The sequence below is a fragment of the Patella vulgata genome, chromosome 5, assembly GCF_932274485.2.
Source record: "Patella vulgata chromosome 5, xgPatVulg1.2, whole genome shotgun sequence".
NCBI lineage: Eukaryota > Metazoa > Mollusca > Gastropoda > Patellidae > Patella > Patella vulgata.
In genome coordinates, this window is record NC_065883.2 from 11,798,336 (window position 1) to 11,813,187 (window position 14,852).

At 33.5% G+C, this 14,852-nt stretch overlaps 1 protein-coding gene across 2 annotated transcripts in view; it reads left to right on the top strand.

The window, feature by feature from the left end:
* LOC126822221 (uncharacterized) overlaps positions 1–11,230 on the top strand; it is a 30,101-nt gene extending 18,871 nt beyond the window's left edge. For both annotated transcript variants that reach the window (XM_050550977.2, XM_050550979.2), the window contains exon 9: positions 57–11,230. In XM_050550977.2, the coding sequence (XP_050406934.2) occupies positions 57–153 (97 nt within the window). In that variant the 3' untranslated portion in view covers positions 154–11,230. The remainder of the gene's footprint in view (positions 1–56) is intronic.
* Positions 11,231–14,852: the final 3,622 nt, after the last annotated feature.

The following is a 14,852-nucleotide window of genomic DNA, read 5'->3' on the forward strand; positions in this document are numbered from 1 at the left end:
CTCCAAAATATATTCGAGATTGGCCCTTTAACGAATTACCGTTTTAATATTTTCAGACAATTTAGTATGGTTCGTTTAGAAGAAGACAATGGATTATTAATGGATGACACTAAGGGAGTTCGATTTAGAGAAGGATCAGCCATTATTATTTAAAGCTCAAGAAAGATGACAAAGAGTCTGCTGAAAGTGTCTTTTTAACGGAGATTTTTAAATTTTAAAAATATTATCTTGTGGTGCAGCTTGAATTTTATAGTACATTTTAATAGTTTTAATTCTACTATGGCTTGAAATAGATACATAATTGTTTTTGAAGCCGAGATTGTTAATCTCTTTAAATGAAAATGGTAGATGTACGATAACATTTGTGCAAATTTGTTTTATGGACACCTCTATTATGGTATCTGAACTTAGATTCTAAATTCTTTGGGAAAGAGATTCTGAATCTGGAAAAAATTAAGATTTTGATTCTGAATCTGGAAAAAATTAAGATTTTGATTCTGAATCTGGAAAAAATTAAGATTTTGATTGACAACAATCAAACATGACTACAGACTACAATAAAACTTGAACTTAGGCATTAGTTTTAGAAAGCTAATCCATAGTGATTTCTAAAAACTCATTTTAAGATACATTTGTCTGGTTTTGAGAAAACTATTGCATTATGACTTCTCAATACTGGGTTTAAGATGAATTTATCTTTGTTTTGAGAAAGCTAATCCATAATGACGTCTCGATACTCATTTTAGGATACATATGTTTCTTTTATGGCGGCTATTGTCTTTGGCAGCAGTAGTCTCGTTTCCGTGAATAATAAGTGATTGATTGTTATATTTAAAAGGATAAATCTATGAAAGAATACGAACAAATCTGATAAATTGTTTTAAACATAATTTTATGCATTTCTATTACAAATAGATTGGACATTGATATGATTTTAGATTAGACATTATATACAGGCCAAGCTTTTTCTTCAAACCAATTTCAGATTTTGACATGATAAAAATATTGAATATGAAAATAACCACATTAAAATGGCTTTTCAAAAATACGTATCAGGGATCTTAATTGATTGATTATAGTCGGCTTCAGTGGCTTGATGAATGAATTGATAAAACAGTGACCTGTAAATGGTCTGATTGCCAGTTTATTTCAAAATGGATTAAGAATCCTGATACGTATACAGGATGAGTTGTGATATATTAAATATAGTGCTAATACTTTTAAAAAATATAATCTTTTAGGCCAATAAAAAAAAATTACCTGTGTTTATGGTCCAATAAATTGATCATAGTGAGTCATCATTATTGTTGAGAACATGAATCAGTAATTAAGGTAGAAATGTTAGGAAATAGATAACAGATACTTTACGGTATTCAAAAGGACATGACAAAGGCATTAGAATACATGTATCGATAATTAGTTCAGTTAATCTTAATCCATAAACCCTAGTGAGAATAAAAAAAAAGATTAATCAACCAACCAGCCGACCCTATTTTTTGGACCAAATAACCGTAAACACAGGTTTTATTTTTTTTTTGGCATTAGTACTAACAAACATCTTATATTTGGTTTTAACATTTAACAAAATATATATTAGAATTATTTCTTTTGTTGTGATTTTATTATGATTTTGTTGAGTTTGTTATATTTTTGTTGTGTTTATTTAAACAGAGTTTTTTTTATCTTGTATATATATATATATATATATATATATACGTTAAAACAGCACTCTTGTTTCACTCATTATTGTCAATTTTGACAGACTGGGCGACCTTCGGTAATCATGATTCTGACTATGGTCGTACTAACTGAATCCGAATTTTGTTTACTCCGGACCATAATCTGAATCTATGTAAGTCTAAGAATTATGCATTATTTCAATATTCAATATTTGTGCTATGCAAAAAGTAAAATCAAATTACAAGGAAATTTGTTGTCTCTAAAAATTAATTTGAATCGCGCAAGTTTAATTTCATGAAAGTATTATCTGTTTATTAAACTATATAACATCATATTATAGCGATTCATTATGCTCCATGGAGAGATGTATAGACCATCCTTGAGCTTAAGGGTTTTTTTTTTCAGGTTTATGGTCAAGGTCTAAAGCAGAGTAAAATAACATCACCATGTCCGTCTTTCAACAGACCACTAGTTGTGAAAAAATTATAACCGAAGGTCGCCCTTGTGGTAAAATTGACTGACTGGAGAACTCACTTATCTGTCAATTTTCAATTACATTTTTACTAAATTTAAGCTTAAAACCCAATCTTCAGTTTGGTTGATATTATTCGTTAATTTTCACAGATTTTCATATTTTATATTGATAAGAATAAACAAAATGTGAACAGACTGGTAAAGAAAGTTGAGTCCTTATGTGGATCAAATATATTATTTCCCTCTCCTCACAACCTTTGAATGATGATAAAGTTTTAATGGAAATATTCCATGTTCTGTGCATATCGATAAAACATTAACAAATGATCAATCAATCTTCCATTATCAGGAATCATTATTATTCAAGTGAGAAATTGAAATAATTTAAAAGGAAAAAAAATAACTGGATTGATTTGAAGTGACTGAAGCATGTGAATGAAATTATATTCAAGATCTCAGCGTTTTTATAACTCTTTGTGCATAAATGTCTGAGCTATATATATATTTGCATGAAAGGGAACGCTTGATATATAGAGTAGATTAATTTGTGTATAAAATTTCATAAAGATATCTTGGAACACAAAAATTATGAATTTTAAAAAGTTGGAAAAGGCACAATGGCTATTAAAAAGTTATGTGTGTATGAAGTTTCGTAAATATATCGTGAGTGGTTTCCAAGATATGACAATGAAATGTCTGCTATCCTTAAATGTAACGATAATTAGATGTTGTTGGATTGTTATAAAGCTATATTTTATTATTGTGTTGACGATTCTCTATGGATGATCTAGGCCATAGAAAAAACCAAATCTGGTTCTCAGATACTTCCACATCACTTCATAAAGCCTGTCATTGAGTCAATTGGCGTGGTTTCGAATCCCTGGTTGTACTTGACAAGGGGTCGGGTCGCCTGTTCAACCTCGTGGGTTTTCTCTGGGTCCTCCGGTTTCCTCCCACTGCTAAAGACCCCTACGCGCAAGCGAATTATTGAAATAAAATTAAACCATATGTAAGTCCTGAAATGACCTATGTTGTGTCGAGTGGACGTAAATAAGGGCTTATTAATAATTTCTATTACATTTGAAGCCTATAGAAAATTCGAATGAACCCGAAAATGTACAATAGGCTCAATTATCAAGTACACATTGATAAATGTTATTAACAATCATAAATGATACTGGATAATCATACAATCAACAAGATGATTAGATAAATGAGTAAGGATTGTCTGAGAACCAAATATTTTTTTTGTACAGCCTTATGTTGAACTATGGTTGTATATAGAAGTTGTTGACATATATGTAATGATTCCTATTTCTGTATCGACATATCATCTTTTCATTATTATGTAATTGTTACTCCATTTATTCAAGCCTTTAAATAAAGGCACCTGTCACAGTCATTCAGACTTCTGTCAGGCACAGTTCCTCTGTTGTCTGTCAGTTGGTCTGGCATACATTTGTCTTTTCTCCAGTTTCAAGAAAATGACCTCTTTGATTTTAGTCGCAAATAAAATGGCCATTTGATTAAATTTGATGGTTTATGCTGGAAAAATTTTCTACAGCGATTGATAAAGCCCATTTTAGAGAAAATCAAGCCTTGAAAAATTAGATATGGTCCGAAAAATGCAGGGAGTTCGACTCTGGTGTCGGCCGAGCAAGGTCATGAGGATTTTGGAATTCGATGTGAGAGTAGGCCATAGCTCAACTCTCTGGACAAGTTTCCCGCATAGCACACTGTATAGCATATGACCGCCTTGCTTAGCCAGGTTGGTGCTGAACAGTAGGACGTTAAACCCCATTTCATTTCATTTACATTTCCGAAAAATGTAAATAACAATCATCGGCTTTAATGATATCAAACTTTTTTCTCCTTTATTGTTAGAAATACCACATCAGATTAATCCAACTGTTGATTGTGATTTAAATCAAAGAGATTTACCTCTATTTAATTACCATCTTACAATTATAATGCACAATGTATTTCATGTTTTCTCTGTATTTGAAGTGCAGACACTTGTCTCTTGATCTTATCCATTCTTATCTTTCGTCAATAAGGTTCGTTTTCCATGTATGCTATTTCGCAGTCCCATTACAACATTTGCCTGGAAAACGGGCCTTAGGCTTTATTGACTCATCTTAATGTGATAAAAATGTCTAAGATAAAATTCATGGAACAAATAAAGATAACAGTGTTGATGAATATTACCGTCTGTACCAGTAGATCTCTAGAGCCATATTCATAAAAACTTAAACTATTATAAGAATTTGGTACTTTCATTGGTAAGAAATTAAACTATTTTAAGAATTCAGTGGTTTCATTGGCTGAGAACTTAGAATATTTTAAGAATTCAGTACTTTCATTGGCTGAGAACTTAAACTATTTTAAGAATTCAGTACTTTTATTGGCTGTGAACTTAAACTATTTTAAGAATTCAGTACTTTCATTGGCTGAGAACTTAAACTATTATAAGAATTCAGTACTTTCATTGGCTTAGAGCTAAAATTTGTACTATGATTTTAAATCTCTACCAATGAAATGGCTACCTACTAGAAATATTTTAGTTGAAGTTTTCATAAATAAGGTCCAGATTGCGCCAACTTGTATTAATATATGCATGCATGCATGTTTTCATATCATTCAGTGTTCAGTTATCTTTCAAACAGTAATTTTATGATGTTAAACATTTGCTTGATTTGGCTTTAAAAATATAGCATTTAGAGACACAAAAAGGGTGATAAAATGATCTTCAAAGAGTTTAAACTCTTGGATTTTCTATTGGTCAAAGAGGTATAAAACAATTATTTTACTTTGGTCATGATCTATTCCAATTTTTAACTCGTTGCGTCGAAATTAGGGTTGTGTAAGAAAATAAGAATTCTGTGATCGTTGTCTCAGATTTTAAATTGGTCAAAGAGGCATAAAACAATTATTTTACTTCGGTTATGATCTATTCCAAGTTTTAACTGGTTGCGTCAAAATTTGGGTTATGTAAGAAAATAAGAATTCTGTGATCATGGTCTCTGTTGTTTGTTTAAGATGTGATAATCTGATATTACTGTTATATCTCTTGTGTATATAATGTATATATATATAGTTATTTGTAGCGCTTGTGTTTTCTATTGAACAAGATATTTGGTTTCTTTCTTAAAGCATGTGGCAAGATGAGTGAAACTAGCTATAATATAGAGTCCTTGCTTTAAAAAAGAAATTGATGTGTCTTGGAATTAACATGACTTTGAATTAATGCGACTTTGAATGGATGTGACTTGGAATTAATGTGTCTTGGAATTAATGTGATGTTGAATTGATGTGATTTTGAAATAATGTGACTTGAAATTAATGTCACTTTGAATTTTTGTTATTTGGAATTAATATGACTTTGAATTAATGTAACTTGAAAGTAATGTGTCTTCAAATTAATGCAACTTTGAATTAATGTCACTTTGAATTACCATAATATGTCTTGGAATTAATACATCTTTGAATTACCATAATACGACTTTGAATTTCCGTAATATGTCTTAATGCGACTTCAAGGATGTAGACATAAATGTTTTTAATAAAATTAATGCGATTTATCCGCAGCATTCAAATCTTTTGTTGACTGCTGTGGGTTGTAATGAGATCTGAATTGAAATTGGAAGTAACATTTATCGAATTAACTTTTTATATTTGAATATATAAGACATATCAAGGAGTAGAAAGTTAGCATTGAGTGAGAATTAGCGATTCGAGATTTAATATTTCTTCCTAAAAGGGTAAGATAACTTGTTGCCGGCAAGGGCCAAAGATAATGGATTTTAATAATGCCACGATTGACATTTATCAGCCATTAAGAGATTTTTTTGTTTGCTTGTTTGTTCATTAATCTCCATTGTTTTGAAATCGTTACTCATACGTTTTTTTTATTTTTTAACATTCCATAATATATTAATTATATTCATAGCTGAATAGAAAACCATGTGTTTGTTAAAAACTGCTTATTTATTTTTTGCTGTAATTTTTGTGATTGTTTGAGTGTTTTGACCCAAAATTATTTGGGATATTTAAAAATTTGACCCAAAATTATTTGGGACTTTTAAAAATTATTTTAAATTGTAAGATATAGCATTACTGTTTTAGGACACCCAAATCAATTGGGATTTTTTTTAATTCTCATTGTCTAAATTTGTAGAATAGAAAAAAATTTTTGACTGTTTTTTTATTGGACTAAGTTTGAATTGAGCTTTGCTGTTTTGAAGTCAGATTGTGCCATAAGAGTATGAAATTTTATATTTTTTCAAAATAAAATCCTTCCATATTTTGCACTGCTCAAATCATTGTATTAATCCACCCCCAGAAAATTATTATATCAAATTAAATAATTATATATATAAAATATTAACACTTCTTATAATATCAAAATTAAATTTGGGGTTTCACAGACTTGATCTGTCTTATTCCCGAGACCCTTATATACATGTATTACACACTAGTTAGAGCTTCACAATAATGCTGAGACCCTTATGCGCTAGCTAGAGTATCACAATAAAGCAATTTTTGGGGTCCATCAATTACGCCTGTGTTATAATGAAGATCTTAAAGGCAATGGTGTTATTTCAGATTCAAAATGCGGCACTTTGTTTATAATATTTAAGATTTAAACATAACACATTTATTTTTGAGAATTGAAACGTAACACTTTTGTTTATAATAATTAAAGATGCATTATGTAAGATTTAGAGCTGGCCGTTCTGGTTATACTTCTTCAAAAATAGATAATGAAAAATGAATATATTGACAATTGTTTATTATCGTAGCAACGGTGCTGGACAAACAAGACTTAGTCTTGATTATCCATTTTATCGTTAAATTTTGAAATCTAGGGAGCGATCAAATCCATTTAAATATCTGCTATCCAATGGTTTATAATATAATAATTTATATAACATGATTATAATATAACATAATTTATACCACATGATTATAATATAATATAATTTATATGACATGATTATAATATAATATAATTTATATAACATTTGAATCCACCAGAATAATCTGCAGTAGGCAGATTTTACTCTTACATAATGCATGTTTAACATATTTGTTTATACAAGATTTAAGACATAACGCTTTTGTTTATAATAACAGATAAATTTATTAAATTCTTAATTAAATCTATACCAATATTTTCTCCTGTTTTATTTTTTGATTGTATGTTCCACTATGTCTAAAGACAAGTCTTCCTTGAGCTTATTCAAAAAAAATGTGAGGTGTAATTGGTCGACCAATTAAAAAACTTGCTGTAGAAAATTCTGCAAAATGTTTTGAAATGACCAATAATAAGAGACATCCTTTTATTGGAGAGAGAAATTATGTCTTAAGACATTTGATGAGGAACCCGGTTGCGATCTCCTTAAATTTGTCCGGAGATGTTACAGAGGCAGGATTTAGAGAAAAAGATGACCATTCTTGCCCTAATAGTTAAATAATGATATATGTCTAAATGTTAATTTGAAGCCAGAAAAATGTCTTGCAATAGGCAAATTTAGCTCCTCGCATAAGGTCTCTTTAATGGAGTGACCATCAGAATAAAATGTACATTAAAACAAACAAAAAACATCTATTCTTTATGGTACATTTCAATCTGATTAAAACACAGATCCTATTTCGTTTAGTTTTTTATAGTTCAAAATTTCGTTTTATTTGTCTTTATTACACTAGGATTTGGAAGAGTTGTTATCATTGACATGTCCAATATTTCACTAGTATAAATAATGTACGATTGGCAAGTTGCCTGTACCATTATTTGAAATAATGGTACGCCAACATCAAAGGGTGATGCCACATCTGTATTTTAATATCAAATAACATATGACACAATTTTTATACGCCCACAATGGACGTATATTGTCGTCGCCCCCGTCCGTCCGTCCACAATAGTTTGTACAGTCTACAGGTCACAATTTTTATCCGATTTCAATGAAACTTGAAATATAGCTTTATCGCCCTAAGATCTCGGTTCCTTTCGATATTGGCATGTATCGGACCGTAACTTCATGGATTATGGCCCCTGATTGTACGAAAAATCATGTTTTTGGCTTGTGAACACTATAGAGGTCACAATTTTTATCCGATTTGGTTTAAGCTTGAAATGTATGCTTATAAGCCAAAGATCTTGGTTCCTTTCGATATCTGTGCATATCGGAACATAACTTCCTGAATTATGGCCCCTGATTGTACGAAAAATCGTGTTTTTAGCTTGTGGACCCTATAGAGGTCATAATTTTTCTCTGATTTAAAAAAACGTATTATTATATCACCGTTACACTCTAAGGACGACTGAGCTCAAATTTCGTGAAAATCGGCCCAAAACTGACAGACAAAATGGCCGCCCTTCGTTCTCAAATAGCGTAAAAATATGGTATATCAAGGTATAGAGGTCACAATTTTTATCCGATTTTGTTGAAACTTGAAATGTAAGTTTATAACCCAAAGATCTTGGTTCCTTTCGATATTTGCGCATATCGAATTGTAATTTCCTGAATTATGGCCCTTGATTGTAGGAAAAATCACTTTCGTTTTAGCTTGTTTTCTATCCATCTCTCGAAAATGCGGGCGTATCCTGCCTGGCAGCCGCTGGTTTGGAATATAATTACCGTTTATTACTGATCGAGAGTTGGACTAAACTTTTCTAGTCCTTGCTTGATAAAGTAATTGTATTTGATAAAATTGTGTTTGGGGTATTTACATTTCAATCACTAAATGCCATTAAAACAAGTTTAGTGTTATTACATGTATTAATAAACAAAGCGACATTGACTAGTGTGGATTGTTTTGTATAAAATACAGGGTTAGTTGTTGGATCAGGAACTGCGGCATTATTCACAAAAACTTGGGGACCAGGAACTGGGGCATCATTCACAAAATCTTGGGGACCAGGAGGCATTATTCACAAAAACTTGAGGACCAGGAACTGTGGCATTATTCACAAAAACGTGACAAGGAGTAGGGTCGCCTGTCCAACCTCGTGGGTTTTCTCCGGGTCCTCCGGTTTCCTCCCTCTGCTAAAGACCCCTATGCGCAAGCGAATTATTGAAATAAAATTAAACCATATGTTAGTCCCGAAATGACCTAGTTTGTGTCGAGTGGACGTTAAACCCCATTTCTGTCTCTCTCTCTCTCTATTCACAAAAACTTAAAGTGAAGTATTTTAAGAATGAAAAAGCTACATCTTTGAAATATTATAACTTAAGTTTTCATAAATAAGCCCCCTGGTCCCCAAGTTCTGTTCTTCTTGGTGTTATGAGGATGACACACACTGAGAAAAAAGCGTAAGGCCTTGCCAATTGAATCAACATGGAACTTGGCATGATTGTTCTTTGGGCAATTGCTTATAGATTGATGGACTTTGATATTTGATATGAATTACAATTCAAAGATGTTCGGTTCCTGGTCCATAGTATGCTCATACTTGTTTCCTTGTCAATAGTATACATGTACATACCTTTATTAGATTTGTAAAAAAGAGAGAGAGAAATAGGGTTTAACCTCCACTCGACACAAACTAGGTCATTTCAGGACTAACATTTGGTTTAATTATATTTCAATAATTCGCTTGCGTGTAGGGGTCTTTATCAGTGGGCGGAAACCGGAGGACCCGGAGAAAACCCACGAGGTTGGACAGGCGACCCTAGTCCTTGTCACGTACAACCGGGGATTCGAAACCACGCCAGTTGACTCAATGACAGGTCTTATGATACAGCACGCACATGCTAACCATTCGACCATCCAACCCCCCTTGTAAAAAAAGAAAAAAATGCTATAATTCACAGTGTTGTCTATTTTGCAGGCCTTTTGGGAAGATCAAGGGTGGGGGGGGGGGGGGCAAATGGTTGAAAGTGTGCACATTATCTGTCATTAGTCCAGTGGTGTGGTTTTGATTCCCTGCTTGTACATGAAAAGGAGTACGGTTTGCCTGTCTAACTTTGTGGGTTTTCTCCGGACCCTTGTTTCCTATCACAGCTAAATAGCCCTATGTGCAAGCGAATTATAGAAATTAATTTGAACCATATGTTAGTCCCCAAATGACCTAGTTTGTGTTGAGTGGACGTTAAACCCCATTTCTCTCTCTTTGGGGAGATCTTGCCAGTTGGGGAGATCAGGCCAGTTGAGGGGGTAGTTTCATCTTTTAAGAATTCTTGGTTAGGTTTCCCCAAAGGCTGTCCCATAATTCATTGATCAGAACACACAATCTTTAAATCACAGGCATTATTTAAGAGCTTAATCTGTCTATTGTAGGTCTTTCTTTGGGCCTTATTATTAAATGTTTTTGAACTATTAATTAGACATTTATTAACATGACAAGACCATAATCTACTGTCGATGCCATCAAATACCTCTGATTTTAAGTAGATTAGAACGGTTCAGCCATTCAATGATTTAATTTAAAAATGGTGAAGCGAGGCTAAGACTCAAATGACCAGTACGGTATTTACGATCAATGCACACATCTTGTCAGAACTACAGCCATTGATAACTTTGCTCAAAATAAAGAAATTTGAATGAAATTTTCAATATATTCATTTAACATTATCTATTTTTGAAATATAGCCAGAACGGCCAGCTCTTTATCTAAATCTTACATAATGTATCTTTAAAATAAACTGACATTTAAATATTGTTTAATGGTCGAGACCGAGACATTACGTAATATATTGTAACAACAAGAGGATTGTAGGCCTGAGTGTTTTTACAATATATTACGCAATGTCTTAAGCTCGAGACCATTAAACGACTTAAAATAAAGACACTTTGGGCGTGCTTTTACAGTGAAATACGTCATGCGAGTCCAATATTTCACTAGTATAAATAATGTACGATTGGCAAGTTGCCTGTACAATTATTTGAAATAATGGTACGCCAACATCAAAGTGTGGCGTCACATCTGTATTTTAAATGATCATTATGTATGTATGATCATTATGATTGTATCAATCAATAAAATAATTTCCGGTTTGTGTTACTTAATATATCATTTGTGTTTTTATCAGTTTATTTGTATTAATAAAATCATTTTATTCTTATTTAATTAATAAAGTTGTTGTTATGTTCTTGGGAGCCACGCTGGCTAGTAAGGCACTAGCTCGCTAACCAGGGGATTAAGGTTCACACAAAATTCATAGTGGAATCAACTGGCGCATAAAAAATTACATTTTGTTGTTCCCCGCCCTTTCAAACAAAACCGGGGACTATTCAAATGGGTCTGTCCGTCTGTCACACTTGTTGGGACAAAATAACTCTCTTTCTAATTAAGCTAGAATGTTCAAACTTGGGTGTAGATATTTATTAGGCCAATGCCTTGATGGAGTTCGAAGATGAGCATTTTCTGCTTAGGGTAAGCAGAGATAAGCAATTTGATTGGTTGATGCTTTGGGACATGATAACTTTAGTTCTTATTAAGTGAGAGTGATGGAAGCTTTGGGACATGATAAATTTAATAGTAAGTGCAGGAGGACCGCACTACACGCAAAACAAAAATCTACAAGATAAACCTGCGGACAAGACAGAAAATATACATTGCAATATTTGCACCAAATAAACAAATATCAAATCAAATTTTATTACATCAATACCTTGACTAAGTTCGATAATGAGCAATATCTGCTCAGGGTAAGCAGAGCGTTAAGCAATTTGATTGGTGAAGACTTTGGAACATAACTCTCCTAATTGAGGTGGAATGTTCAAACTTGGTGTACATGTTCATTAGGTCAATGCCTTGATGGAGATCGATGATAAACATTGTATGCTTACGGTAAGTATAGATAAGCAATCTGATTGGTTGATGCAGGATAACTTTGGTTATAATTAAACTTACAATTTCATATTTTCTAAGAAAGTCAAAACATAATTATTTCTATGTCTTTTGCTCAATAGGTTGTCAACTCACTATTATACGATCATAGGTTATCTTTCTCACACTTAAAAATCTTCACACCGGAAATAATAACACAATTACCTCTCAATTACCTCCCTTGTTTTCCTATTCCCCACCATGGAAGAGCTATCTTCAAACGTTTGAATTCAAAGTTGAAAATGATATTTTTGCCAATTTCTCAACTGGCAATTGTGAATTATAGGATTAATAGGATTATTCTTTAACAAGGTAGGACTGTTTATAGATACTATCTATTTTAGGGTTTTATTTTAATACATTTTAAAAATATAACTTAAAAATATGAAATTGTAACTTTCAACAAGTGAATAAAAATACTACAATTTATTGAACTCCGTATGGACCGTAATATATATTAAACAAGCCAACAGTGAGGCTGATGTCCCCCGCCGAAATAGGAAAATAATTAGAGGACACATATAAATTTATCACAAATTATCTTTTACAAAGTATTGAACAATCAAACAGTATATCTTTACTTATAGTCTAACAATCAAAGTAGGAGAGTTATTGTTTTCCAAAGTCTCGACCAATCAAATTGCGTATCGCTCTGCTTACCCTGAGCAGAAAATGCTCATTATCAAACTTAGTCAAGGTATTACTGTAATGAAACTATACACCAAGTTTCATCAATCTCACTTAATTAGAACTAAAGTTATCGTGTCCCAAAGCATCAACCAATCAAATTACTTATCTCTGCTTACCCTAAGCGGAAAATGCTCATCTTCGAACTCCATCAAGGCATTGACCTAATCAACACATACACCAAGTTTGAACATTCTAGCCCAATTAGGAAGAGAGTTATCGTGTCCCAAAGCATCAACCAATCAAATTGCTTATCTCTGCTTACCCTAAGCGGAAAATGCTCATCTTCGAACTCCATCAAGGCATTGACCTAATAAACACATACACCAAGTTTGAACATTCTAGCTCAATTAGGAAGAGAGTTATTGTGTCCCAAAAAGTGTGACGGACAGACAGACGGACGGACAGACAGACGGACGAACCCATTTTAATAGTCCCCTGCTTTCTTCGAAAGGCGGGGGACAAAAATACACAAGTCGGGCTGATGCTGATATGAATAGGACAGAGACTAACATCATTAAAGTTCGGAGCCACGGTGGCTAAGTGGGTAAGACGCCTGCTTACTAAACTGGAGGTCACGTGTTCGATCCCTGCATTGGCCAAGAAAGTTCATCTGGGTTTTCCGACGGGGTTTCCCCTTGTCAGTGGTGCAGGGCGGAGGGCTTAGCAAGGACAGCTGTCTAGTTGTTCGGATGGGACGGAAAACCAAGGTTATAAATTGGAGTCCTCCGCGCCCCCCCCCCCCTAAAAAACTGTTAATTGCTTGATTTGTCGAGTGGACGTTCAACCCCATTCAACCCCACCACCCTTCATTTCATTTTCATTTGAACGTCAATAAAAACCGATAATAATTGTTACCTTTGTATTAGAGAATAATGTTTTAAAACACATGAATACATAATATAAGTACTAGACCAAAAATAACCACATTAAGTCATTACTGTACACACACTAAAATGTCACACACTAATATTTCACAGAATCAAGGGATGAATAAACTACTAGACTGCAAAATTTCAAAAGCCTCCTTTGCTGTTTTGTCGACATAGAAAATCGGGTTATTTTAGTCTCAATACGCACATAATAACTTCTTAACTAGCTTTGGTGGCTCCAAGATGTTTATGTTTTCGAATTAACGGATGAATAAGTTATGAACATACCAATATTCATTACCTTTCTATGATGCATTATCAAATTACTCGTAGGATACCTGGCTTTACACGGGCTCAAATTGGCCCGGGGCTCAAATTTGCCCGGAGCCTAAATTCGCCCTTGGTCCAAGTACGCCTGTAGCCCAAATTTGCCAGGGGCCCATATTCGCCCAATGCTCAAATTCGCACGAAACCAAAACTTGCCCAAGGCCCAATTTGTGCTTTTTAATTTGATACGAGATATGTGGGGGTGGAGCGCGGCAACGAAGCGTAATTCGCTTGGGGCCCGAATTCAATGGCCTAAAACATTCATGCTGTGATGCTGGTTAATTTAATACCACATAATAATGTGGGTGGAGCGCGGCGAAAATACATACAAAGATACATACACACACCCATACACACTTAGATTTTATTTATATAGATATCACCTCAAAGTTCTCATGGCCACGAAGCGTGATGGGCTAACATCCATACATCCATACCTACATACATACACAACTTGATTTTATTTATATAGATATCACTGCAAACTTCTCATGACCCGGATTCGGGACAAACTTTTGGAGTTTATTAATCAAAGGGTACGTTCAGGCTGCATCAAAACCACTTAAATGAGCCTTGGTGGCAAAATGTTATTTATTTCACCGATTCAACTACCAGACTGCACACTTTCAGGACCCGGAAAAAACCCATGTGGTTCGACAGGCGACCTATCCCTTGACACGTTAACCATTCAGCTACCAAAACCCATACTGTTCTTCTCCAACTGAGCTAATGAAAGCGAATATACGTCATGCAGTGTGCTACGAGGGCCAACTCTTATTTCGAATTCTAATGGTAAAGGATTCTTGTACGTGGACACCAATGAATGTGAAAGAGAGAAAGAGAGAGAGATAGACTCGACACAAACCAGGTCATTCTGGGACTAACAATTTTATTTCAATAATTTGCTTGCGCTTAGGGGTCTTTAGCAGTAGGGAAACCCGGAGAAAATCCACACGATTGGACAGGCGATCCTA